Source organism: Takifugu rubripes, chromosome 20, assembly GCF_901000725.2.
Source record: "Takifugu rubripes chromosome 20, fTakRub1.2, whole genome shotgun sequence".
In the NCBI taxonomy this organism is placed as follows: Eukaryota; Metazoa; Chordata; class Actinopteri; order Tetraodontiformes; family Tetraodontidae; genus Takifugu; species Takifugu rubripes.
In genome coordinates this window covers 16,465,925-16,493,242 of record NC_042304.1, presented here as the reverse complement: position 1 = coordinate 16,493,242, position 27,318 = coordinate 16,465,925, and the positions used below count along the sequence as shown (strand labels likewise).

Sequence of the window (27,318 nt, the reverse complement as noted above, 5' to 3'; positions counted from 1 at the left end):
ACTGGGGTATTTGTCACAGAACAAATTCCATGGCAAACATTTGGTGAAGCAATCGAGATGAGGTTCACCTGGGGAACAAAACCCTTTATTTGTACGTCCAGTAAGCAATGTCTCATCTCAGACCTCGTCTCTTCTGGAGTACATGTCAGTCGTGTGTGTGTCTCATTTGCTGACGCATGTGTAACCAGAATCACACACCGTCTTTATCCTTTAGACTTACCTGTACAAACGTAGAGTAAAAACATCAAAGTCTACAACCTTTGTTCGGCCAATGCGAAAAACAAACACAACAAAGTCTGTCAAAGACGTATTTGTCCCTTCTGCCCTCAATCCAATCCTGCATGAGTAATCTCACAATCAGACCCTTTGCTGATCATCTTTGAAATGATTCCACTCCTCGATTGTGTCCACCTGTGGTAAATCCAATGAATATAGCAGAATTTGTAAAGACACAGGTGTCTATTTAAGGTCTCCCAGCTGACCAAACCTTCGACGGCTCCAAAAACACAAGCAGCCTGGGCAATACAGGACTTCGAGGGGCAACTCTGTGAATGTGGATCAGTTGGAGTCCTGACTTGAACCCAGGCAAACGTCTCTAGAGACCTAAAAATGGTTCTACCCAGCCTGAAAGAGCTGAAGAGAATCTGAGAGAAGATCCGAACATCCTCCGATCCAGGTAAAGTGAAAGCTGCTTCAACAAGCTCATGACTTTAGACTTGATTCGCAGCAAAGCGGCAAAAAAAAATCCAATATGTTTTTATCCCTATATGTTTATCTAACAACATATCAAAAATGATATTTTGAAACCAGCTGTGCTCTGTATCTCCGAGAGCCTCCTGTGGAACTTCAGGTTGGTGGTTGGTGCTTGTCACTGGTTCTGCCCATGAGTGCTCACTGGTATCTGAATGGTTTGGTCTTGTCACATATGATGAAACATGGCTTGGTACCATCCACATGATCCCAAACATTCCACTAAAATCTATCATTAACTCTTTAAAATCATCCAGGTTTTGTTTAAAATCTCCATAAACATGACATTTCTAATAGTGGGATGAGTAGGTTTTGTTTCAATTAACATTAAATGAAGACATCTGTTCAATTGCACAAACCCACTTTAACGATGAGAAGGTGTGGAATTAATGAGGGCAGCAGGTGTTTCAGGGTTGGACAGTTTGGTAATTAGCTGGTGGATCAGTGAAGCTCACCTCAGTAGAAACACAGCTGCAGTCACTCTTCTCTGATATGTTCCAATTATGCATCTACAATTTGTAAAATTCCATAATTTAACTTTATTTGAACACATAAATAACTCATTTTACCAGCAAAGGTTACGTTGTTTGCCTCTCCCCCTCCCCCGCACGTCCTCATTCACAAACTAGAAACAACTTTTAAGTTTTCCTTTATTTACTTGGACAATGTTAAGATGACACATTGAATTCAGCCGTATGGATGTGCATCACTTGTGTAAGGTGATTGTAAATGCCGTTTTCTTTCTTTGCGTTCTGCCCGAAACAACTATTGCAAAACCAAAACATATTTAGGAACTTGAACGAGCGCCTTTAGATGTCCTTGTTTTCTACCGACTGTCAGCAGCATCATGGCGTGTTTTGAGCCCTGTGGGGAAAAAGAAAATGTTTGTTTTCAGAATCACTTGTACTTAAAAAGAAAAGACCCAGAGAAAATGAATAAATGTAATGTGACATCAAGAAAATATTATTTTCCCTCGATATTGAAAAGACTTCCCGAAAGGATTTTAGGACATTTTTAAGAGCTCACCATCACATTCCACGGTCATGTCCCACTCCCCATGAGCACATGTTGAGACTTGTTTGTTGGTACACATCACACCAGTAATATTTAACATTTTTCAGTCGTAATATTATGTAGCATCTTGTTCTGATTCTGACCTGCGTGGGGGAGGTGGGCATTCATGGAACCAGTGGAACATTCATGTGTAATGCAACCTTAAAATAAATAAATTAATATTTAATTTTATATGATGTCCAGGACAATGGACAAGGTTCTGATCATCCAAACGTGAACGAGGATTTAAAGCAAAAGGGCAATTCAGTCAGACTATAAAATGTAACAAATCTTTATCAAGATTTCACCTCATGTAGAAAAAGAATTCAGCTAATTGGACTAAGTAAACAGTTTAATCTGATGATGGACTTCAGGTAGACATTTCAGTTTTCCTGTTCCCATTTTTCACTTCTTATAACCACATCTCTGCCAATTTCTGAGCTGGGAGCGAAAGCACCTCTGGTCCATTGATGGGATCACAAATCAAACATTCTGCCTTTTCTGTCAGCAAGCATCCACAAATTGGGTACGCTTCAGTTTACAGAGTCTGTAAACATCTGGAAATGATTTGCACCTGTTGGGTGCCTCACTGTACCATGAACTGCACGTTCCTCAGGAGGAGAGTGTCAGCTTCCCTTTATCGGCCCATCATAGATATACAAGTCTATTAGAAACATATGAAAATTCATTAGTCTAGTGACCAAAGGGGGTATGTGTCCGGGTGGAGCCACTAGATTGGCAAGGAAAACCAATAAAAGCCTGGGCTGGGGCTTACAACGGTGACACTCACTCAAAAACAGCACCAGGGGAGGGCTGCCGTTCACTTGGCCCTCGGCTTCTTTGTAAAAACAAATAAATGTAACGCAATGTGCAGTGTGGGGACATCTGGGTCATCCAAGGTTAAAAAGAAAATGTGAAAAACAAACAATTGTGGAAATCTGTATAGACGTTCCATACCTGAACAGTTTGTAATCCCAGTCCACACACCTTCCTCACACTTGGCCTCATGGACTTCCTGCGAGTACGTGCAAACATACTGGATTTTCTCATTGTTGCTGTAACTCTGCTTGACGGCACCTCTAATGTTTGCATCCATGAGCTCAGGCCTATTGCACGGTTTCCCTGGAATCAATTCAAGCCAATAGGTTATTGAGAGACCCACGAGCTCTTCTAAACAGACAGTTTAGTGGCTATTATTCCAAGTCTGAAGGTTCAGCACCCAACGTCTCCTAAAGCATATAAATAAGCAGGCCTGCTCAGAGTTTACTTACTCATACAACTCTGAGTCCCCTTCCAGCGTCCTTTCCCACAGGTTAGGGTAAAGCGACCAACATAACCGTTGTTGCAGACATAATCAACCTGCTCATTGTATTTGTACACAGACTTGGCCGTTCCTTCAATGACTGCATAAGGAAAATACTTTCTGTTGCATGTAATTTCTAAAAAAAAAAAGCGACAGTTTAATGTCAGAACAATATACATTCACATCAAGAGCCAGCAGAAGAGATACATCAGCACTGGATTACCTGTACACCTGGAGTCTCCGGTCCAGCCATTTGCTGTACACGTACGAAACGGAGATCCAGTGAAGCCTTCCCTGCACTCATAATAGACCCTCTTATTGTTCTTGTACGTCAGACTGTAAGGGTCACGGTTGACAGCGTTCTCGATATCCATTCTGTGACAGATTATTTCTAATAAACAAACAACAACAAATGTTAAAAAAATACACAAGAGAAGAGAACATTTTAAAGTTAGAATGAGACAGATCAACTTGTTTGTTTACAGGACAGCGTTACGAAACAGTGAATAAATACGTTTGCAGTCACAGTCCAGGACCAGGCCAGATTAAGACTGGGAGAAAACCTTTTTCAAACCATCTTTTGTCTTCTGTTTTTCTTCTCTTGCTGAGATTTTTTTAAACAGCCAATCAGATTGCTCACTCTGGAATGAGGACGTTCATTATAACGCAGCATTTGGACATTTGGGAACAATTTTGGGCAGCTAAGATATTTGATTTTTATGCCTGTGAATATTTCATTCTTATAGTACCACAAGATTATTTCTGCAGGGAAAACTGAAGAAAACTTACAATAATTTGCTACATTTAGAGGTGAATGCATTTTTCTGATCTCTAAAAGTGCTAGTTCCTGCATGAAATGGAAGTAAACAGAATGATGACAATACCTTGACATAGTGGTTTGGGTTTCCATCCTTCTCTGGTGCATTTAGCCAAGTTGGAGCCATCAGAGCTTTCATAGTCTGCGATACAACTATATTCTACAGTATCTCCCATTACGATTCGCTGGCCCCACCACACGTCCCATCTTCTGACATTATATTCTCGTTCATTTGTGCATACAACCTCTGGAACCGCAGATGTTTGAGATCTGTCATTATGGGCTCAGAACCATAAAATGGGAAGAATAATCCCAGTATTGTGACCCTGTACCTTTACACACTGGGTTGATGGTCCATTGTCCATCATCGTTGCACGTCGTCTCTGCAACAGTTTCCCGAGAAGAAAAAATCCAGAACCTCCCTTCACAGGTGACTCTCAGCGTCTCGCCAGGAACAAACACACTCTTGAAAGCGGGCTCGTAGGTTGTTCCCTCCAGAGGGGGCAGCTGCAATACACATTTTGTGGCTGCAGTGTTGGGAAATGAAGCAGGCAGATTAATCCAGGTTCCTCTTCTTTTCTGCATTTAAGCTTTTCACTCATCTGTGCATGTTTTCATACTTACGTTCACACTCAGGCGTGGGGCTCCACTCTGCTCTCATTCCAACCTTTGTGCATTTTGAAGGTCTGTCCTCACGTCTCTTGAATGTTCTATTGCATCTAAAATACAGGATCTCATTTTCTCTGTACTCACTGGCCTCTTCAGTGATGTAGCCATTTTCAATCTCGGGTACAAGACACTTCAGCTCTGTAGGGGAAAAATGGAAGTATCAATAATACTGGGAACACAATTTTCCGAGTTAGGTCTGACAACTGTTTAACTAATTTTTGGGTGTGGAATCCAAAACTGATCTTGGTTTTTCTTTCTCCCATCAAGGTTTTGAACAATATGAATCCCTAGAGTCCACAGTATGCCTATAGAATATTAATAGTCCTGACCTATTGAGAGCTGCACACATCTCTCACCACACTGCCCCAACAAGTTGCCATGTAGCTGTAGACGAGTCCAATTGTAATCAGCTTGCAAGTCTTACTACAGCTAATCGGGGGGAATTTGATTTCTGGAGGGGAAGCTGTGGAGAAAAAAATTTGCTAGAAAATTAACTGATTTTGGAATCAGCATAAAAATCTAACGTAACAGTCCCCCCACCCCCCCCTATTGTTCCTCAGGGCAATCAAATGTGTTAATCGTTAATGCTGTTATCATTAAAATAAACAAGGCTCAGATTGATGGAACTTGAATCTCTGTTTGATGAACCCAGCATGTGAAAAACCTCTTTCTGGTCAAGACACAATCATATAGAATTGGCTGAATAATTTATAGGGTTAGGGTTACATGTGTAAAACATGTGTTTAACAATTAAAAAAAAAAAGAGATGGGGTGAAAATGTAGTTCCTCTTACCATTCTGGGATAGAGAAACATGCAAATTTCCCCACACATGGAGCAAAAGAAGGATCAATCTCATCTTCCACAAGTTGCTGTGAGTCTGACTGACGTTAAACATGGACAGTCTCCTGAGCTAATAAGATTTTTTTTAAAATCAAGTTCTGCCCAATCAACATTGCAAAAGAGAGCCTGAACTCAGCATGACGAAACCCAGTGTAGACATAAACACATTCACACATGGCAATGTTTGAACAATCCATGAGACTCTTCCCGTTATGGGAGGGAGTTATAGCTAAATCTACAAAAATGGCACTTTGGTCCAACATTCATGTGCTGTTCTGGTCAAATTCAACCGATCTGCGGTACACATCACACCAGTAATATTTAACATTTTTCAATAGTAATATTATGTAGCATCTTGTTCTGACCTGCGTGGGGGAGGTGGGCATTCGTGGAACATTCATGTGTAATGCAACCTTAAAATAAATTAAATATTTAATTTTATATGATGTCCAGGACAATGGACAAGGTTCTGATCATCCAAATGTGAACGAGGATTTAAGGCAAATGGGCAATTCAGTCAGACTATAAAATGTAACAAATCTTTATCAAACTTTCACATCATGTAGAAAAAGAATTCAGCTAACTGGACTAAGTAAACAGTTTAATCTGATGATGGACTTCAGGTGGACATTTCAGCTTTCCTGTTCCCATTTTGCCCTTCTTATAACCACATCTCTGCCAATTTCTGAGCAGGGAGCGAAAGCACCTCTGGTCCATTTATCAAGGTCAGTCAAGGAGGCCAGGACCCAGATGCAGAGTAAAAGAAAGTTTCTTTATTGAAAACAAAATGCAAGGTGAAGCAGTCCACGGAACGATGGAATCAAAGTAGCAACAGAAACTCTAGCAAAGTGACAACAAAAACAACGAACTAATAATCACCACCAATGGGAAAAAACCGTTGAGAAAAATTCAAACGAAAAGCAGTGACGAGGCACTGGTACAACTCACAACACTAGAAGTAGGCACGGGATAACGCAAGGCAAAAACTGGAGATCTCAGAGCATTGGAGCTAGATGCTGCAGCAAGGACAAGAGGAGAGCTTAAGTAGCCGCCGAGTTAAGGTAACGAGCTGCAGGTGCACCAGAGGCTCAGCGCTCATCAGAGATCGGCCCGCCCCTGACTGCCGATCCTGCAGGTGGGGGAGGAGGCGAGAAACCCGAGCCACAACAGTACCCCCCACTCAATGGACGCCTCCTGGCGTCCTACCTGGCTTGTCTGGGAACCTGAGATAAAAGTCCCGCAGCAGTTGCGGGTCTAGAATGAGAGAGTGCCCAATCCAGGAGCGCTCCTCCGGGTCGTACCCCGACCAAGTACTGGAATCCCCTTCCCTGCCTGCGTACGTCTAGAACCTCCGCCTCGACTGGCCAGTGGACCTCGCCCAGCACACACTCCGGATCCAGGACGGTCTCCCTGGAGGGCTCCCTCTCCTCCAAGGAAAACTGGCGGGAGAGTGCATCTGGCTTTGTGTTCCGCGAGCCGGTGCGGTACGTGATAGTGAAGCGGAACCTGCCGAGGAACAAGGCCCAGCGGGCCTGTTGCAAGTTCAGGCGGCGAGCGATGTGCAGGTGTCCCTCCCTCCAGCCAGTGCCTCCACTCCTGCAGAGCCAGGACCACTGTCAGGAGTTCCCGGTTCCCCACATCATAGTTGGCTTCTGCTGGGGGCGTGAGAAGGCGCAGGGGTGAAGCTTGTTATCAGTGGAATGGCGCTGAGAGAAGACGGCCCCTACCCCGGAGTCCGAGGCATCAACCTCGACCACGAACTGTCGCTCCTGATCTGGGTGCATAAGGACAGGGGCATTAATTAACATGTTTCATAGTTTTTCGAAGGCCTGCTGTTCAATTGGAGACCAGACGAAAGTGAGCTTGGGAGACGTGAGACGCGTGAGTGGCGCTGCCAGGCGGCTGTAGTTTCGTATGAATCGCCGGTAGAAATTGGCAAAGCCTAAGAAACGCTGAAGCTGCTTACGAGTAGTGGGCACGGGCCAGTCCTTGACTGCTGCCACCTTGGATGGATCCGCGCGAAGCTGTCCCTTCTCGATCACAAAACCTAGAAAACTTACAGATGACACATGGAATTCACTTTTCCGCTTTGGCGTATAGCTTATTTTCCAGTAGTCTTTAACACTTCCCGCACGTGCCCGACATGCTCCTCCATCGACCTGGAAAAAAATCAGGTGTCATCCAGGTAGACAAACACCGACTTATTTAGCAGGTCCCGCAGCACGTCGTTGACTAAACATTGAAACATGGCAGGAGAGTTAGTTAATCCAAAAGGCATCACTAAGTATTCGAAATGGCCTAGCGGGGTGTTGAAAGCCTTTTTCCACTCATCCCCCTCCCTGATTCTAATGAGGTGATAGGCGTTCCTCAAATCTAATTTAGTAAACACCGTAGCTGTGTGTAGGGGGCTGAAGGCTGAGTCAATCAGAGGGAGGGGGTACTTGTTCTTCACGGTGATGTCGTTCAGTCCGGTATAATCGATATAGGGGCGTAAGGATTTGTCTCTCTTTTCCATGAAGAACCCCCGCCCCTACGGGAGACGAGGAGGGACGAATGAGACCGTCTGCCACTGACTCTGTAATGTACTTCTACATCACCTCCCGCTCTGGCTTGGCCAGGTGAAAAAGTCTCTTGGTGGGGAGAATGGCGCCGGGGAGCAAGTCTATGGCGCAGTCGTAGGGTCTGTGTGTGGGGGGGGGGTAACGAGGAGGCAGAGGCTTTACTGAAAACCTGCTGCAGGTCGTGGTAGTCGGGAGGAACATTGGTTAAATTGATCTCCTCGGGTGCTGGAGATGGGTTCGTGGATCTGGCTGGCAGAGCTGATTTAAGGCGGTGGGCGTGGCAATGGTTACTCCAGTTGCGGATGCTGGCAGTAGACCAATCGATGTGGGGGTTGTGAACCTTCAGCCAGGGGATGCCAAGGATGGCAGAATTCAGAGGAGTGCAAATAACATACAGCTCTATGAATTCGTGGTGGTTGCTGGAGATAATCAATTTCAGGGGTTGCGTTTTGCGCGTTACTAGCGTTAGAAGTTTACCATCTACTGAGTGCACCTCTTTCGGGGCCGACAAGTCATAAGTGGGGATGCCATGAGTGTTAAAGTCTGAGTCAATGAAACTTTCATCTGCGCCGGAATCCACTAACACCTTGGTAGGAACGGAGTGTTCAGGGAGATAGATCGTACCTTGGACTTGGATCCTTGACGGAACCGTCCCCTCTGCATTCCCTGCCGCTCCCTGGCTCTCTCCCTGATCATATTATCGATGTGGATGGTTAAATCAATAAGGGAGTTGAGGGAGTGGCACTCGTCACGAACCGCTAATTCGTCCTTCAGCTCTCCTGCCAGCCCCTTGAGAAATGTGGCTTGCAAGGCTGAATCCCCCCCACCCACTCTCCGCCGCCAAAATACGGAAGTTTACGGCGTAGTCAGAAGCAGAGGAGCTACCCTGTCAGAGGTCTAACAGTTGGTTCACCGCCTGTCTTCCTTTTACTGGGTGATCAAGAAAGGGTTGGTGGGCAGGCAGTCGGCTGGGCCCGACGTGGCGGTGTCCGGGGTGCGAGGAAGCCGTTCGTCCAGGGCCACCAGCTGACCGCTGAGTTGTGAGACGCCGGCCGTGATGTGCTGCATGTGCTCCGACATTTGACGCAGAGCCGACTCCACCTGGTGAACCCGCGCCGCTTGCGCGGAGAGTGTCTGCTTCAGCAGGTCCGACTCTGCTGGGTCCATAGTGGCCGGATTGTTCTGTTAAGGAACGAAGGAATCAATCAAAGTAGCAACAGAAACTCTAGCAAAGTGACAACAAAAACAACGAACTAATAATCACCACAAAGGGGAAAAAAACGTCGAGAAAAATTCAAACGAAAAGCAGTGACGAGGCAATGGTACAACTCACAACACTGGAAGTAGGCACGGGATAACGTGAGGCGAAAACTGGAGGTCTCAGAGCATTGGAGCTAGATGCTGCAGCAAGGACAACAATCCGGCACCGGAGGAAACGAGAGGAGAGCTTAAGTAGCCGCCGAGTTAAGGTAACGAGCTGCAGGTGCACCAGAGGCTCAGCGCTCATCAGAGATCGGCCCGCCCCTGACTGCCGATCCTGCAGGTGGGGGAGGAGGCGAGAAACCCGAGCCACAACACCATTGATGGATCACACATCAAACATTCTGCCTTTTCTGTCAGCAAGCATCCACAAATTGGGTATGCTTCTGTAGTATCTGACCCGTTCTATGCAGGCTTTACGTCTGTAAGGCCTTAATGTGTTTAACAGCCAGCCTAAGCACCATATTAGGACATGCTCCACATGTGTGTCCTGTGTCTTCTTCCTTTATGTAAAAGGAGCTGCTAAAAGATGACACTGGAGCCTGTGGGCCCCTGGTTGTTCTCCATATGAGGATGTGTAGCATGAAGCATCTTCACTACTCCCTTTTTTGGTAATAACTGAACGCTATACCATTGGGTTGGCCATATTGTATAGCGTGAGGTCATCAGTAAAGAATGTGTTTACTCGACTGTATAAGAAGGAGGTATCGATGTAGACACCTCGGAGTTCTTCACAATCGGGACCGCGAAACCTCCCTCGGACAAACTGCAGTGTTCGATTGATACCTGACTGTTCTCTCCAATAAACATCTTTGATAACCAAGTCGGTGTCTGCGAAGATTCCTTCCTCATCAACACATCTCGGCTACCACCAGGAGAAGATTCACAACACTTTTACAGTTTACAGAGTCTGTAAACATCTGGAAATGATTTGCACCTGTTGGGTGCCTCACTTTACCATGAACTGCACGTTCCTCACGCAGGAGAGTGTCAGCTTCACTTTATCGGCCCATCATAGATATACAAGTCCAACGAAGGTTCAGAATCGCAGTCGGGCCAGAGGACATGTTTTCAGGAAACAGAACTTTTTTTTCAAGTTATTAGAAATATGTTAAAATTTGTGGAAATCCATTAGTCTACTGGCCAAAGGGGCGATGTGCCTGGTTTCCATAAATGTAACGCAATGTGCAGTGTGGGGACATCTGGGTCATCCAAGGTTAAAAAGAAAATGTGAAAAACAAACAAACAATTTGGTGCCAAAAAAACTCGTGCAAAATTGTCAGAAATGATTAGAAATAATTATTGAAAAAAAGAAACCAACTGCAACTAAGGAATTTAGGAAAACTGACAGGAATTTCATTCCTAGTATAAACCAACTTTAACTAAAACCAATTAAACAAGAAACAATAATCACCAAACTAATGATTCGATACACCTCACATAATGAAACAGTTTGAGGATTGAGTTGGGGGACATGGAAGGTGGGACGAAGCTTCATTTTGGATGATAGAGTGAGGCTCAAGCCTGTGGGATTGATGATCTTCCCAATGAGAAAGGATCCAATGAGGGGGGACGAGAGTTTACAGGATTCAGTGAGGAGCAGAATGTTTTTGGTGGATAATCACACACATTGACCAGGTTAAGAGAGAGCGGCAGGATACCTGCGTGGGTCAACTGTCTGCTGCTTGAACTCCTGGCTGAGTTTAAGGGTGGAGCGGGCATCCTTCCAAACCTGAAAAAGGCAAATGTGATTCTGCATGGAAAAAACTGCCAATTGCACCTCCTGAGAAGGTAACAAGAGAGGCTGGTGGGGAAGCTTCAAGCCTTGGTTGGCCTGCTCAGCTTGACCATTAGTCTTAGGGTGGAACCCCAAGGAAAAGCCGGTGGTGACCATACTGAAAGCTCTCTACGTCTGAGAAATATACTGTGGACCCATATCAGAAATCATGTCTGTGGGTATGCTATGGATCCGGATTGCTATGGATCCACTTGGATTGACAATGGTTTAGTCTCTTGACTGCCTGGATGTAAACAAGTTCCTATTGTCCATCCAGACAATGAATGGCTGTCCTTTAAGCCAATACCTCCACTCCTTCAAGGCCAGCTTGATGGCTAACGGTTGATGGTTGGCCACGTCTGTTGTTCTGTTCTGCTGGCGATAGACGATGGGAGAAAATCAGCTGCAGCCTGATAAGTAGTACAGACAACTGGAGGGAAGCATGGCCCCTGGGAGTAGGTAGATGGCACAGTCATAGAGGTGATGAGTTGGCAAAGAAAGGCCTCTACTCTGACTGAACACCTCATGAAGGTCCATATATTCGGTTGGGACATTGGAGAGCTTGGGGAGGCTACTGTCAGCAGTTGCACACATGCTCTGTAACATAAGGCAATGTGTGCTCCAACCCAAAACCTTCCCCAATGCCCAATCACGGTGTGGATTGTTTGGATGTGTGGAATGTGTGGAACCCAAAACCACTGGGATCTGAGGAGATGGGATGAGGAGAAATAGGAGACAGTCATGGTGGTTACCGGACATTGGTACCATCTTATCTGTTAGTTCTTGACGGCAAGGGCAGGCATGGGGTTGTCCTAAAGTTCCACAGTACATCCCAATTGTCTCGCAAGAACCTAATCAATCAGAGATGCATAGGCTCATCCTCCGCAGGTCATGTTGAGGGTGAGATCGAGCCACCTGACTAGGATGAGACACCAGAGGAACAACAATAATCACCTCCAGTCTGAGACAGCAGAACCGTGGAGAGGAGGGTGTTCAATAAACCGTTGTTCATCATGGCCACAAGACACTGACCAGACAGCAGGACTGTATGTGTCTATTTGTTGTATATGCACTTTTATATTGTTATCCAATAATTTTTATTTGATTATTGCATTTCTTTCCATTTTTATATTGATATTTTAATATAGTGTTCAATGCCTTGCTGCTGCTGCATTGTAATGTCCCAAATAGGGATCAATAAACTACGTCTGTCTGTCTGTCTGTCTGTCCGTGTGTCCGTCCGTCTATCTTGTCTTTGATTATGTAAACTTTATAACTATGAGAAGGTGTGGAATTAATGAGGGCAGCAGGTGTTTCAGGGTTGGACAGTTTGGTAATTAGCTGGTGGATCAGTGAACCTCACCTCAGTAGAAACACAGCTGCAGTCACTCTTCTCTGATATGTTCCAATTATGCATCTAGAATTTGTAAAATTCCATAATTTTATCTTCATTTGAACACATAAATAACTCACCAGCAGAGGTTATGTTGCTTGCCTCTCCCCCTCCCCCGCACGTCCTCGTTCACAAACTAGAAACAACTTTTAAGTTTTCCTTTATTTACTTGGACAATGTTAAGATGACACATTGAATTCAGCCGTATGGATGTGTATCACTTGTGTAAGGTGATTGTAAATGCCGTTTTCTTTCTTTGCGTTCTGCCCGAAACAACTATTGCAAAACCAAAACATATTTAGAAACTTGAACGAGCGCCTTTCAATGTCCTTGTTTTCTACCGACTGTCAGCAGCATCATGGCGTGTTTTGAGCCCTGTGGGGAAAAAGAAAATGTTTGTTTTCAGAATCACTTGTACTTAAAAAGAAAAAACCCAGAGAAAATGAATAAATGTATTGTGACATCAAGAAAAGGTTCTTTTCCCTCGATATTGAAAAGACGTCCCTTATGGATTTTAGGACATTTTTAAGAGCTTACCATCACATTCCACGGTCATGTCCCACTTCCCATTAACACTTGTTGCATTTAAATGTTCTGAATTTTGTGAGCATTGGTACCGTAAGACCTCCCCATCTACGAATCTGTCTTTATGCACCTTGAAGGTGATTGTCGTCTTTGGGCTGCCGGCCAAGTTTCGCCGGATGGTGTTAAAAGTGCCCACAAAATAAGTTTTCTGCTTTCATTAGAAAGTGTCACAGCTGTCAGTTGACCGTTAACCCAAATAAGATGTCGAAACCTTGAAATTAAGCCCAGGGTCGCAGCATCCCTAGTAAATACTGGTGCAGTCAATCAAGGACCAGGCAACATTAATACTGTTAATAATTTTGACAGAAGCCATGTTTGTATTGGCTATGTTTGTCTGAACAGATGGTTGTTGCCTTGAGTATCGGTGGTTGGTATTGACAGCCATTAGGAATACTGATACTTGGAAATACCTGTTATTAGAACTCACCCATCCCTAGTTAATACTGTTGCAGTCAATCAAGGACCAGGCAACATTAATACTGTGGAGGACAAGCTTTTCAAAAACTTTTTTTTTCTTTTGCTTGGATCTCCTAAACAACCAGATTGCTCACTCTCGAATTTGCCATTCACCATAATTCGGCATTTGGATAATTTGGACAGCTGACCCCACACTAAGAGATCAGCCAGCAGATGTAGCACATATTTGATTTTCATGCCTATGAAAGATTGATTCTTTTAGAGCCACAAGATTCCTTTTACCATGTAAAACTTTACATTTAGGGAGGGTTAGAGCTTGATGCTGAGAGCATTTTTCTGATCTCTAAAAGTGCTAGTTCCTGCATGAAATGGAAGTAAACAGAATGTTGACAATCCCTTGACATAGTGGTTTGGGTTTCCATCCTTCTCTGGTGCATTTAGCCAAGTAGGAGCCATTAGAGCTTTTGTAGTCTGCGATACAACTATATTCTACAGTGTCTCCCAGTACGATTTGCTGGCCCCACCACACCTCCCAACTTCTGACATGATATTCTCGTTCATTTCTGCATACAACCTCTGGAACCGCAGATGTTTGAGATCTGTCATTATGGGCTCAGAACCATAAAATGGGAAGAATAATCCCAGTATTGTGACCCTGTACCTTTACACACTGGGTTGATGGTCCATTGTCCATCATCGTTGCACGTCGTCTCTGCAGCAGTTTCCTGAGGAGAAACAATATTGAACCTCCCTTCACAGGTGACTCTCAGCGTCTCGCCAGGAACAAACACACTCTTGAAAGCGGGCTCGTAGGTTGTTCCCTCCAGAGGGGGCAGCTGCAATAGACATTTTATGGCTGCAGTGTTGGGAAATGAAGCAGGCAGATTAATCCAGGTTCCTCTTCTTTTCTGCATTTAAGCTTTTCACTCATCTGTGCATGTTTTCATACTTACGTTCACACTCAGGCGTGGGGCTCCACTCTGCTCTCATTCCAACCTTTGTGCATTTTGAAGGTCTGTCCTCACGTCTCTTGAACTTTTCATTGCAGCTAAAATGCAGGATCTCATTTTCTCTGTACTCTCTGGCCTCTTCAGTGATGTAGCCATTTTCAATCTCGGGTACAAGACACTTCAGCTCTGTAGGGGAAAATGGAAGTATCAATAATCACATGTGTTCATCAGTAAAGCTGGTATCATTAAAAGAAACAAGGCTCAGATTGATGGAAGGTGAATCTCTGCTTGATGAATCAATGTTTGTGGTTCAAATCCCAGTTCTGGGCATCGGTGCTTGGATTTGGCAAGCTGCTTGGATACGACCCAAGGATCTACTGAGTGACGATTGGTCAGGATCTCCTGTTGATCTGCATATTTGGCAGCTTTATTTCATGAAACTCATTCTGTCTGTGTAATTTTCTATCTGCCGTTCTAAAACATTCCAAATCTGAAGGTTCAGCACCCAATGTCTCCTAAACCATATAAATAAGCAGGCCTGCTCAGAGTTTACTTACTCTGAGTCCCCTTCCAGCGTCCTTTCCCACAGATTATGTTTAAATTGTGGAAATCTGTATAGACGTTCCATACCTGAACAGTTTGTAATCCCAGTCCACACACCTTCCTCACACTTGGCCTCATGGACTTCCTGCGAGTTCGTGCAATCATACTGGATTTTGTCATTGTTGCTGTAACTCTGCTTGACGACACCTCTAATGTTTGCATCCATGAGCTCAGGCCTATTGCACGGTTTCCCTGGAATCAATTAAAGCCAATAGGTTATTGAGAGACCCACGAGCTCTTCTAAACAGACAGTTTAGTGGCTATTATTCCAAATCTGAAGGTTCAGCACCCAACGTCTCCTAAAGCATATAAATAAGCAGGCCTGCTCAGAGTTTACTTACCGTATTTTCACGACTATAAGGCGCACCTAAAAGCCTAGAATTTTCTAAAAAGTCTACGGTGCGCCTTTTAACCCGGAGCGCCTTTTGTATGGATTACGGTAATATTGGTTAATCGCGGCTACCGTAGTCAGTAGGCGTGGCCGAGGTAACAGCAGTAAATTCAGTCCCAAACCATTTCTGTCTGTAAAGACCCCAAAATGGCTCCTCGCAAGAGACGCGCTTTTGACGCAGAGTTCAAACTGAAGGCTATCAGTCACGCAGTTGAACACGGAAATAGAGCAGCGGCAAGAGGATTTAACGTGAACGAATCAATGGTGCGGAAGTGGAGGAAGCAACAAGACGACCTGCGCCAGGTAAAGAAGACTCAACGGAGCTTCCGAGGAAACAAAGCAAGAAGTGGATTAACAAAGGAACTCCAGCCGCTAGATATTAGTGTCAACGGGGCATTCGAAGCTAGACTGCGAACTGCGTGGGAACGGTGGATGACGAACGGCGAACACACGTTCACCAAGACGGGGAGACGGCGCCGAGCGTCATACGTCACTATCTGCCAGTGGATCGTAAATGCCTGGGCATCGACCGTGGTCCGAGCTTTCGGGAAGGCAGGGATTGTCACTGAAATGCCAGACAACACCAGCGACACCGACCTTGATGACGACTTTGACGAGACGGAGCCGGCCATGTTGGACGCCGTATTCGCACAACTGTTCAATTCAGACACCGAAGAAGAAGAATTCGAGGGATTCCTGGATGAGGAATGAACTGATAAAGTGATCTTTACGTGTTTCTTTTGTGTGTTTACAACTTAACAAGGCTGGTCATACTGTGAATATGGACATTACCGTTTGAACAACGTTGTTATATTGCTATTGCTATCGCTTTGCACTACTTCGAGAGTTCGAGTTACCGTATATTGTGTTTGCACTAACGTTTGATTTACCGCAACGGTACTACGTGATAAAAATGTTGCACTAAATCGAAGATTTATTAAACTCCACTTGTGATAAAAAATGTTGCACTGCCTGTTATAACTCGCTGTTATTAAACGAACTGTGTTACGCGAAAACACTACGTCACTCGGGAAAAAAAATAAAACAGCTGTTTATTCGTTTTGGGAGTGAATAGAGTTGTGAGAACGACGGTTTGTATTCTATTAATAAAGTTTGACTGACTTATCTGGCTGTTTTATTGACATTCCTTTTAGCGCAGCTCGATCTAGTGAACGCGTCATGAAACCACAGGCACTACGCAGTTTCTATGCTATGCGCCTTATAACACGGAGAGCCCTGTGTATGAAAATATTTCTAAAATAGGCTGTTAATTGAAGGTGCGCCCTATAATACGGCGCGCCTTATGGTTGTGAAAATACGGTACTCATACAACTCTGAGTCCCCTTCCAGCGTCCTTTCCCACAGGTTAGGGTAAAGCGACCAACATAACCGTTGTTGCAGACATAATCAACCTGCTCATTGTATTTGTACACAGACTTGGCCGTTCCTTCAATGACTGCATAAGGAAAATACTTTCTGTTGCATGTAATTTCTAAAAAAAAAAGCGACAGTTTAATGTCAGAACAATATACATTCACATCAAGAGCCAGCAGAAGAGATACATCAGCACTGGAGAGCTTACCATCACATTCCACTGTCTTGTCCCACTTCCCATCAACACATGTTGCATTTAAATATTCTCCATTTTCTGAGCATTGGTACTGTAAGACCTCCCCATCTACGAATCTGTCTTTATGCACCTTGAAGGTGATCGTGTGGTCTTTGGGAAGGTCACAGTAAACTGAAAACACAAAGAATATATACATCAATAATTGCTAACCTGTGTGTGACAGGTGTTTCCAGTGCAGCACATTTAACTGAAATCACAAGTACAAGTGAAAGCAAAATCTTCTTTGGAGGAGGGCTGAGCTGTGGATTAGAAACGGAATGGAGCTCAGACATCCTGGGAGGAACTGCTGCTCCTGAGGAGTCAGCTGAGGTGGTTCAGGAGGCTCCCAGTCCTCCAAGACAGGCTGGACACATCATCAGTGGGGTGAAGTGCAAGAGTGTGAGCCCACTCACATGATTATTAAGTATGTGTTCATCACCCAAGGCTACAGCTGTTTAAGATAAGTCTGTATCTCTGGTTTCTACGTACGTGCACAGGTGATGTTCTTCTCCTCCCATTTTCTACCTAGGCATCGTAGACTGCCTTCTCCCACCAACATATACTTGTTCCGACACTCATAAACCACTTCAGAGTCGGTCAAATAATTGTTCTTATATGTTGTTGTTATAATTGCATTGTCAACTTTAGGTGGGGCGTCACAGTTGCTGGCACGGGCTGCAAAAGAACAAACACACAGGATTAGATTACTCGCAGTGATCTGTCAACACGCTTGATCTACTGAAGAACATACCTGTGCAGATTGTGTTGAGTTGTGATCCATCGGAGCTCCATTCTCCCTCGTGACAACTTAAACGGGTCACCTGAGCTTCAAATCCTTCATTGCAACGAATCTCCGTGCTTTCATTTTCGTCGTATGGCTTTTGAATCGTGAGCGCTTCCCCGTTAGCAATCGCAGGAATCTCCCCACATTGCATTTCCCCTTTGGAGGATAAGCTTATGCGGTTAGTCTTGCATTTTTCATGCTTTTGTAGAGATTGTGATGGGAGATGCAGATTTACCAATGCACTGTTCCAGTCCAGACCACAGGTGGTTTACGCATGTGGCTTCACCCCACCAGCCTTTGTTAAAAAGCTTATAACCTTCATCGCAGGTGTAGGTGAGTTTGTCGCCTTGCGCCCCAACAGCAAAACCATGTGGTATAACGGCTTTTGGACATGCTGACCATGACAAAGAAGGAAAAATGTTACAGCCTCACCCACAGGTCATGAGAGCTGCTTTCTTATTTTAACAGTTAAGGCCACCTCCATCATCCCCAACTCCAACTGTTTTCATGTTTAAATTGTGGAAATCTGTATAGACGTTCCATACCTGAACATTTTGTAATCCCAGTCCACACACCTTCCTCACACTTGGCCTCACGGACTTCCTGCGAGTACGTACAAACATACTGGATTTTCTCATTGTTGCTGTAACTCTGCTTGTCGGCACCTCTAATGTTTGCATCCATGAGCTCAGGCCTATTGCACGGTTTCCCTTCTAAACAGACAGTTTAGTGGCTATTATTCCAAGTCTGAAGGTTCAGCACCCAACGTCTCCTAAAGCATATAAATAAGCAGGCCTGCTCAGAGTTTACTTACTCATACAACTCTGAGTCCCCTTCCAGCGTCCTTTCCCACAGGTTAGGGTAAAGCGACCAACATAACCGTTGTTGCAGACATAATCAACCTGCTCATTGTATTTGTACACAGACTTGTCCGTTCCTTCAATGACTGCATAAGAATAATACTTTCTGTTGCATGTAATTTCTAAAAAAAAAAGCGACTGTTTAATGTCAGAACAATATACATTCACATCAAGAGCCAGCAGAAGAGATACATCAGCACTGGATTACCTGTACACCTGGAGTCTCCGGTCCAGCCATTTGCTGTACACGTACGAAACGGAGATCCAGTGAAGCCTTCCCTGCACTCATAATAGACCCTCTTATTGTTCTTGTACGTCAGACTGTAAGGGTCACGGTTGACAGCGTTCTCGATATCCATTCTGTGACAGATTATTTCTAATAAACAAATAGATGTTAAAAATACACGAGAGAAGAGAAAATTTTAAAGTTAGAATGAGACAGATCAACTTGTTTGTTTACAGGACAGCGTTACGAAACAGTGAATAAATACGTTTGCAGTCACAGTCCAGGACCAGGCCAGATTAAGACTGGGAGAAAACCTTTTTCAAACCATCTTTTGTCTTCTGTTTTTCTTCTCTTGCTGAGATTTTTTTAAACAGCCAATCAGATTGCTCACTCTGGAATGAGGACGTTCATTATAACGCAGCATTTGGACATTTGGGAACAATTTTGGGCAGCTAAGATATTTGATTTTTATGCCTGTGAATATTTCATTCTTATAGTACCACAAGATTATTTCTGCAGGGAAAACTGAAGAAAACTTACAATAATTTGCTACATTTAGAGGTGAGAGCATTTTTCTGATCTCTAAAAGTGCTAGTTCCTGCATGAAATGGAAGTAAACAGAATGATGACAATACCTTGACATAGTGGTTTGGGTTTCCATCCTTCTCTGGTGCATTTAGCCAAATTGGAGCCATCAGAGCTTTCGTAGTCTGCGATACAACTATATTCTACAGTAGCTCCCATTACGATTCGCTGGCCCCACCACACGTCCCATCTTCTGACATTATATTCTCGTTCATTTGTGCATACAACCTCTGGAACCGCAGATGTTTGAGATCTGTCATTATGGGCTCAGAACCATAAAATGGGAAGAATAATCCCAGTATTGTGACCCTGTACCTTTACACACTGGGTTGATGGTCCATTGTCCATCATCGTTGCACGTCGTCTCTGCAACAGTTTCCCGAGAAGAAAAAATCCAGAACCTCCCTTCACAGGTGACTCTCAGCGTCTCGCCAGGAACAAACACACTCTTGAAAGCGGGCTCGTAGGTTGTTCCCTTCAGAGGGGGCAGCTGCAATACACATTTTGTGGCTGCAGTGTTGGGAAATGAAGCAGGCAGATTAATCCAGGTTCCTCTTCTTTTCTGCATTTAAGCTTTTCACTCATCTGTGCATGTTTTCATACTTACGTTCACACTCAGGCGTGGGGCTCCACTCTGCTCTCATTCCAACCTTTGTGCATTTTGAAGGTCTGTCCTCACGTCTCTTGAACTTTTCATTGCAGCTAAAATACAGGATCTCATTTTCACTGTACTCTCTGGCCTCTTCAGTGATGTAGCCATTTTCAATCTCGGGTACAAGACACATCAGCTCTGTAGGGGAAAATGGAAGTATCAATAATCACATGTGTTCATCAGTAAAGCTGGTATCATTAAAAGAAACAAGGCTCAGATTGATGGAAGGTGAATCTCTGCTTGATGAATCAATGTTTGTGGTTCAAATCCCAGTTCTGGGCATCGGTGCTTGGATTTGGCAAGCTGCTTGGATACGACCCAAGGATCTACTGAGTGACGATTGGTCAGGATCTCCTGTTGATCTGCATATTTGGCAGCTTTATTTCATGAAACTCATTCTGTCTGTGTAATTTTCTATCTGCCGTTTTTGTGTCCCTGGAAAATATCATTCCATCCATCATCCGTTCATTCTGCGGAGCTCACTTTTGCATTTGGGGGCTCTTCCGCTCCACTCGCCCTCTTCGTTACAGTAGATCTCAGAGGGGCCTTCCAGGATATCTAACTTGGATTTGCAGCTGAATCGAATAACGTTTCCAAAGGTTGCTTCTTCCGGGTCACCATTCACGAACACGTTATTGTCCACACGAATAAACGGACACTGCTGAGCTGGGAGAGCACAACACAACACATGAGGCGCTTACTCACACGTCACTCACATGGTTTTTACTTGCTTTCATACCCTCACAAACTGGAACAACTCCATCCCAGCCTTCCACAAAGCATCGCCGATAGTTTATGCGACTGACCATTTGATAACTGGTCATGACGGTAAACAAAATGTTGATAGGCCGCAGAAAAGCTTATTACAAATGTGGTATTGGGAATATTGTCGTACCCTTTGTGGCAAGTGTAAACGACTTTGGATCCAAAGACAAAGTCCTCGCCCTCGACCAGCTGAAATTCTGCAAACTGGGCATCGCCAGGGTGACCACAGGAAATTGCTTAACATGTAGGAATGATACAGAAGATGTTGCTGTCAATCAGAAGTGATTTGCCAAATGAGATAATAGGGGAAAATGCTGCGAAAGCATTGTTAACGTCATATGCTGGTGTGTTTGACTGCGTGATCACAATCGACCAAAGAAACTGACTTACGCCGACAGGGTTTGCCCTTTGACGTCCATTCTCCATCATTACAGACCAGTTTGAAAAAGCCGCTGTGGCCGATGTTGCAGGGGACTCTCACTTCTCTTCTGTTGGCATAGGTGCTCTCCAATGTACTTATGTCGAAATTTGAGTCGTACAGGCGGCTCCTCAGAAAGCTTTCCCGTTGGCAGTCTGTGGGACAAACGTTACGTAAATTACTGTGCAACGAAGGAAGGAGCACAGAAGAACCCAAAGCTCCCTACCTTTGCTCCTCACCAAGGTCAGCGTGTGCATCCATAAGATCAGGACACCGATTCTGCCTATTGTGTTCATCTTATCTCTGCAAGCAAGAACTGAGAGGGAGAAGCACAAAGAGGATAATGAAATAGTAATACAGAGAGAGGGAGAGGGGGTGGATGGCTGTGTGGGCGGCAGGAGGGGGGGGGGGGGGGGGGGGGGGGGGTAGGCAGGACAAGCTTGCTCAACGGTTTACATAACTGATCCAGCCCCCAGTCTGTATGTCATGAGGCGTTTTTGGCTGTGGTCACCTCTCAGTTAAACCTCACATCTCCTCACGCTGGCGCCTCTTTCACACCTTTTCTAACCAGTCATCTTTATTTCACTGAAAGGAAATAGAAATAACTCACTCTTGGGGGCTATATTCAGGTTCAAAGGCTGCTTTTATTCTCCAGCACAGCTGAATCTGTAGTCTGACGGTGCTGCATCAGGTTTTTTTTTCTCTGTTTACCCATCAGTGGCTAAAGAGTATTCCTGTAAGTGATTGTTTGGTTTTATCTAGTTTTTGGTAATCATTTGCAGGAATCAATTGTGCAAATAAAATTACTTTGCATTTCAGCCAGGCCGCACTCATCTGGAGCAAATATCAATCAAAGTGAGGAGTTAGAAGTAAAAAAAAAAAAAAAAAAACAGGGAAAAGAAAGGCCGCAGCAATGTTGAAGCATTCCATATTTCATTTTGGTCATATTAAACATATTTTCAAGAGGGGATTTAAATAATCAACACATTAATTAAAGCCATTACGACCTACTGACAGCACTGGTCAACAGTTGACCTATTGGCCTCTGAGGAAATGTGTCACTGCTCCGTATTCGGGTGTTTGTTTGCTCGCTGCTGAATGGAACAACATGTAGCTGTGACACAATGGGAATTTTTGCTCTAGCGTCTCATTATGTGAGGTTTACGTCTGCATCACTGTGAACAAATACGACTCAGCTCAGGGCAAACAAACTCCTACGCAGCAGCTTCTCCTGAAATTCAGAGATTGTGCATAAATTATTGCCTGAGATTATCGCCCGTTTTAAACCTGGAACGTCACCTCCTCTGGTGGCTCCATCTTCTTGTGATCCGTCTCACGTCTTCTCCGGCTGGACTGAGATGACGCAAAAGATTATCGCCCCCAAAAGTCTTTCTGATGGATTGATGGACTCTGATGGCAGCTGAGCAGAGCCACCAGGGTCATCACAACAACATCCCAGAGTGTTAATGATATTCTCTCGGCTGAAGCCTTTACTTAGTGGTCTGAGAGGAGGACGGCATGGATGACTTAGTAACTGATGACTTAATTTAGGAGGAATACCTGAGGATCAATTTCCTCGGTCCAGGTGGTGATGCTGGATTTTAAAACATTCTGACAGAGACGCTTCGTCTTCACTTACGTCCTTCATTTATTTAGACCAGCAGACATTTGTCTAATATGGCTGTTGGATAAAAATAACTGGTGTCCTTCTAAATGAACAATGAGTCTTGAATCATCAAGATCATCTAATGAATTACAGGTAAGTAAATCTTAGAAACCTGGTTGGATGCCTAATGCGCCATCTTCTGGTAGTCAACCGACGCTAAAAGTTGATGAATTTTAAAATTGGGTAATCTGGAAAACAAAAACTGAGAAAAAGCGTTAACGCATTTATCATGTTTTTTACTATTTGAGTAATAATCATATTGTAATGTGAAAATATAATGGCATTACCTTTTATAGAGCCATCCTTTTTGCAGAATACTTTGACTTGCAAGTACATTTTTAGGGATGTAACTCGACTGCAAACAAGCAGTAAATCGAATATTAATACAGACAGCAAATTGATCGACCAGATTAATCGAAAGATCAATATATTTATTAATCTGCCTGTAATGAGGACTGCATGCATAAACTTTCCAAGTTTTAAGACTCCGCTTCTGTTTATGAAAATGTCAAAGGAGGCCTGTATTTTATATTCCAGTGATGACTTTTAGTCTTTATGTTACATTTTGATTAAGCTTTTATGCTGCTAAAAGGATCCTTTGGTGTCTTATACAAGCTTGAATTATCAGTAATATTTGACATAACGACGTCATGATTCTGTGACGCTGACAGACTCTAAAATCCATCATTTTAATGTTTATTTTCTGAGCACAGCTGAGACACAAGTGCGAAAGACCCCCCAGGCCACCCCCACTCTGCCCCCCTCCCGCTGGGCCTCCCAGTGCGAGAAGCACAGATGCACCAACTGTGCGTGTGTGGCGCACGGCTAAAAATATCTGCAGGACGTATGGATTATTAAAGGGTAATAAAACACATGCCGAGAGAGAGAAGACCCACACTTGCTGCTCGAGCGTTGATACCCCGATCGGCCGCTAGAGGGCAGAAGTGATCCGCATGTTTGCGAGCGAAACTGAATCAAAAGATACAAGAAATTATGGTTGCAAAAGAGAATAATGGGTGAGAAAAGTACACAGTAAATTATTTTCTGTTGTCACAGCTTGACAGGATCAAAGGTTAGCTCTTAAAATTAAAATGTAATAAAATTTCAATAACCCCAAATCACATTTAAAGTGGCCTTCTGGAGTTGAAATAAACTGTAAGAACAAACAATAGGCAGATGCAAAAAACGGCTGTCTTTAGACCTTTACACTGTCCAGTCATCTGAGGATTCTGTTGTTCACGCACGTTTTCATGGCTGGTTGGTGATTGGAGATCTGTGTTTGGGAAGCCTTCGCCTCAATGTTGGCTGGTGTAGAAATCTGGGCCTGTTTATTCAACAGGGTGAGCATGAATTTTTAAGCTCACAGCAAACAAACAGCCGCGCCTTCCCTCAGGATTTCAGCTTAATGCTAATGATATACAGGCAACAGTAACAGTTTCTTCTTCACGGGTTAATGAAGTGTTTGTTTGTCAGGCAAATGAGAGAATTCCATCCACCGGAGGCAGATGTGCAGGACTGCAGGGTTGTTTTTGTAACGGATGAAAAATGCCTCCAGATTTCAGAGGTAAACCGCCTGTTGTAATGCAATCTTACTGCAAATGAAACCACAGCAACAAGATAATGGTTCAACGGCCCCTTTTCGAGGATTTTGGCTCCGTATTATCACATTCACACACAAACCAGATGATCCTCAGAGGAACCAAGCAATCGCTCACCCATTTCTAAAGTAACTCATCTGAATCACAGCAGCTTTAAAATCTAGGAAGCTGTAAAACATCAACCACAACATAATCATTAATGGAGAAGAAATAGCTGGAAATGTGTCTCCAAACTTTCATATCAGTTCAAGCAGAGTCTTTATCTCTGTGTTTCTGCTCGGTCAGCAGTGCAGAAACCAAGAAGTTTGCAAAGTGCTCTGCTCTCAGTTCTCACTCTGAAATTATTCAACAGCGCCGCTCCTGAAGCTGATGTAACAAAATGAACATTATTCCCAGAAGGCAAAGCTTTGACATACACAAACTCATTCTCTCTCTCTCTAAAAAAAACACCTGAAGGTGAAACGCCGTATTTCCACCTGCTCCATTTTCCTGCCTCATGACGTTCAATCACATTTAGGATTTTCAGATGAGGCTACCGGCAGCCGACACCGAGATAAGAGAGCTTAAAAACGTGCTGCAGAAGACAAAAGAGCTTTTTTTAAGGAGACACACTGGGAAAAAATGTATTTATTGTGACTACATTTGAATAAATCTGAATGGGGGAGGTGTGTGTGTGTGTATGTGTGTGTGTGTGGGGGGGGTCTACTGCCTCTGTGGCCTGCGGATGGAACTCCTGGCTGCTCGCTCTGCACTCAGATCAGCCCTCCTGCCACATTTGGGCTGTTCTGTGTCAGGGTCCATCACCTGTGCAGGTATGTTGACCCCGTACAAACCTGCATCTCCACCTGTTGTTTAAGGTGCTGCATTCTGGATGAGGTGAGACGGCTGCTGTCTTTGTGGTCCCTGATTGACCGCTCTGCCTTCTGCCGGTGTGACCTCCTGGTTACCGGCAGCAGGGAGGTCCCTGCCAGGGAACGCCTGGAATCCGGTCCTCTCCAGGTATCTCCTCAAAACTGAGAAATATATAGATGTGCTGTAACAGTGACCTGAATTTCAATAATGCTATTGTTCGCTGGGCAGCTTTTCTTCAACAAAGGAGTTCCAGTTCTTCCTGCCAGCGGTGAGAGATCTCCACCCTGTCAGTCTGCTTCACCTCGGGAGTCTTTCATCAGACTGAACCAACAGGGCACAAAGCAACGAGCTGGACCGAGTTATTGATTAGAAGACTTAGAATAAGAGTGCAGAGGTTTGTGGTCTAAGCTCGCATCAGCTCGATGGCTCTCCAGCAACGAGCTCCAGAGGAGGTGCATCACCTTAACCAGGTGTGACATCCGATCTGAAACGGTGGCGGCTGATTTCGCGTCACCTAATCAAGTCGTTTAAACGCCACAATTCTCCAGTCTGACATGTCAGACCTGTCGGCGGGCGTTCATAAAACCAGTATGTCCCTTAGCAAGACTTCACCAACCGGCTGCTCCAAATCCAGAGAATCCATCAAAACTTGTTGAATATAAATGTTGGTTTAGCTTGAAACTCACAGGCCGACATCCAAGAGGCGGCCGGTCAGTGGGGCTGAGGATGCAGATACAGGTCCAGGGCTGTCTGTCTCTTTTCACATGTCTTTACAAATTTGGCTGAACATCATTAGGAGACACATCGCCCCCTCGGGACGCTTGTACGTCTTCCATCTTTTCACCTCGGGCTTTTTGAAATGCACTTACTTTCGCTGTCAGAGTCGGCGTTGTCCCCGGAGACGGGAGCTAAAAATCGGTCACTCTGGGGGTCAGAGTAAGTCATGGAAGCATTATTTATAGACGGCTCAGCTGCAGTAGCACCGTCACACCAAACAGGGTCATTAGAGATGTCTCACAGTTGTTAATTAGAAAAGGTGCTGGGACGTGATGTATGAGGAGGGTGGACCACAGGCCCGGTTTTATCAAACTCATTTATCCCCCCACTGCTGCTGGTGGCTGCTGGCGTCCAGTCAGGGTTTTGCATTGCTAATTAGCTTAGCTCAAAAACCTGGAAGTGAACGGGGAGTGTCAGCACCAGTGAACTGTGCACGTGCAGTGACCCGATTGTTAATCTGTCTCTGTTAAGATCAAATGTTGGAAGCTGTGACTTTAACTCCGCTCCCCACTTTTGTTCTGCATATGAATAATTGATCCGTGCTTTTCCAGAGACGCTATCTGACACGTTTGGGTCCTGTGCCTGGCCTTAGTGAAGACCCCCACAGCCAACGCTGGCATTTTATCTTCTGACCTTTCATCTTGTTTATTTTTTTTGAATGATCTTTAGCTTGAAACTTCAAATAAAACAAGCCTAGAGACTTTGGTACTGTCACCTAAATCCCCAGCTGGTTTTATCTCGGGGGCTCTTGTCGCTTCTTATCTTCCTCTGTTGCTGCTGGTGATGAAGACTTGGCTCAGGCAAACCTCGGCCAGGCTGCTGCAGAGGCACAGAAGACCTTGCCATGAGAACGTCGCTCAAACGCAGCGCGAGCCTTAAAGGGCTGGACCACACAACAACATCCTGCAGCTCTATCCTGTGAGATACTCGCCAGTTATTCATTTCCAGAGGACTTGAATGAATAAAAAACATAAAAAATGGTTCTCCACTGGACTACATGTATCTCCCAGTATGTAATAAAGCTAAAGCACTAACTTTCATTCACGACGTCACTGTGGGGGCCCCAGCTGCCTTCAGGCTCCCTGGACACGTCACCAGCTGATCGCAGGGCTAACATACGAGACAAACAACCCTTTACGCTCACATTCACACTTTA

At 44.5% G+C, this 27,318-nt stretch overlaps 1 protein-coding gene and 3 long non-coding RNA genes across 23 annotated transcripts; 1 reads left to right on the top strand and 3 right to left on the bottom strand.

Annotated features, from left to right (window-relative positions):
* The first annotated feature begins 226 nt into the window (after positions 1-226).
* Positions 227-27,118, top strand: LOC115247335 (uncharacterized). Its single transcript, XR_003886402.1, has 3 exons — positions 227-676; positions 25,391-25,532; positions 25,614-27,118. It is a non-coding gene; the product is annotated as an uncharacterized lncRNA (long non-coding RNA).
* Positions 1,384-21,654, bottom strand: LOC101077514 (complement factor H). Of its 18 annotated transcripts, none has more exons than XM_029828729.1 (26): positions 21,496-21,654; positions 21,242-21,424; positions 20,982-21,087; positions 20,826-20,902; positions 20,570-20,752; positions 20,042-20,224; positions 19,750-19,944; positions 19,485-19,664; positions 18,832-18,999; positions 18,578-18,745; positions 18,309-18,476; positions 17,999-18,157; positions 17,731-17,919; positions 17,469-17,654; positions 16,953-17,111; positions 16,695-16,862; positions 15,007-15,171; positions 4,548-4,730; positions 4,256-4,450; positions 3,991-4,170; positions 3,330-3,497; positions 3,075-3,242; positions 2,761-2,925; positions 2,594-2,641; positions 2,399-2,467; positions 1,384-1,614 (listed from the first exon to the last, which is right to left on the bottom strand). In XM_029828729.1, exons 1-25 carry the CDS (start codon positions 21,563-21,565, stop codon positions 2,430-2,432), a joined length of 3,852 nt encoding a protein of 1,283 aa, XP_029684589.1. In that variant the 5' UTR covers positions 21,566-21,654; the 3' UTR covers positions 1,384-1,614; positions 2,399-2,429. The 18 variants fall into 18 exon arrangements, with proteins under 18 accessions (XP_029684589.1, XP_029684591.1, XP_029684588.1 ...); XM_029828731.1 differs by having other exon boundaries at positions 2,594-2,638; XM_029828728.1 differs by lacking the exon at positions 2,399-2,467.
* On the bottom strand, positions 6,187-9,766 carry LOC115247334 (uncharacterized). Of its 3 annotated transcripts, none has more exons than XR_003886401.1 (3): positions 9,259-9,766; positions 7,400-9,176; positions 6,187-7,207 (listed from the first exon to the last, which is right to left on the bottom strand). It is a non-coding gene; the product is annotated as an uncharacterized lncRNA (long non-coding RNA). The 3 variants fall into 3 exon arrangements; XR_003886400.1 differs by having other exon boundaries at positions 9,328-9,766; XR_003886399.1 differs by having other exon boundaries at positions 7,400-9,766.
* Positions 22,563-24,052, bottom strand: LOC115247336 (uncharacterized). Its single transcript, XR_003886403.1, has 3 exons — positions 23,832-24,052; positions 23,223-23,290; positions 22,563-23,137 (listed from the first exon to the last, which is right to left on the bottom strand). It is a non-coding gene; the product is annotated as an uncharacterized lncRNA (long non-coding RNA).
* Positions 27,119-27,318: the final 200 nt, after the last annotated feature.

Excerpts from the sequence above, each read along its gene's own strand:
- LOC101077514 (XM_029828729.1), bottom strand. The coding sequence starts at position 21,565 with ATGAACACAATAGGCAGAATCGGTGTCCTGATCTTATGGATGCACACG. Across the intron at positions 15,172-16,694 it reads GGGGACTCAGAGTTGTATGA|GGAAACCGTGCAATAGGCCT; the intron begins GTACCGTATTTT and ends AATTGATTCCAG. Across the intron at positions 4,451-4,547 it reads CCCCACGCCTGAGTGTGAAC|CCACAAAATGTGTATTGCAG; the intron begins GTAAGTATGAAA and ends CCAACACTGCAG.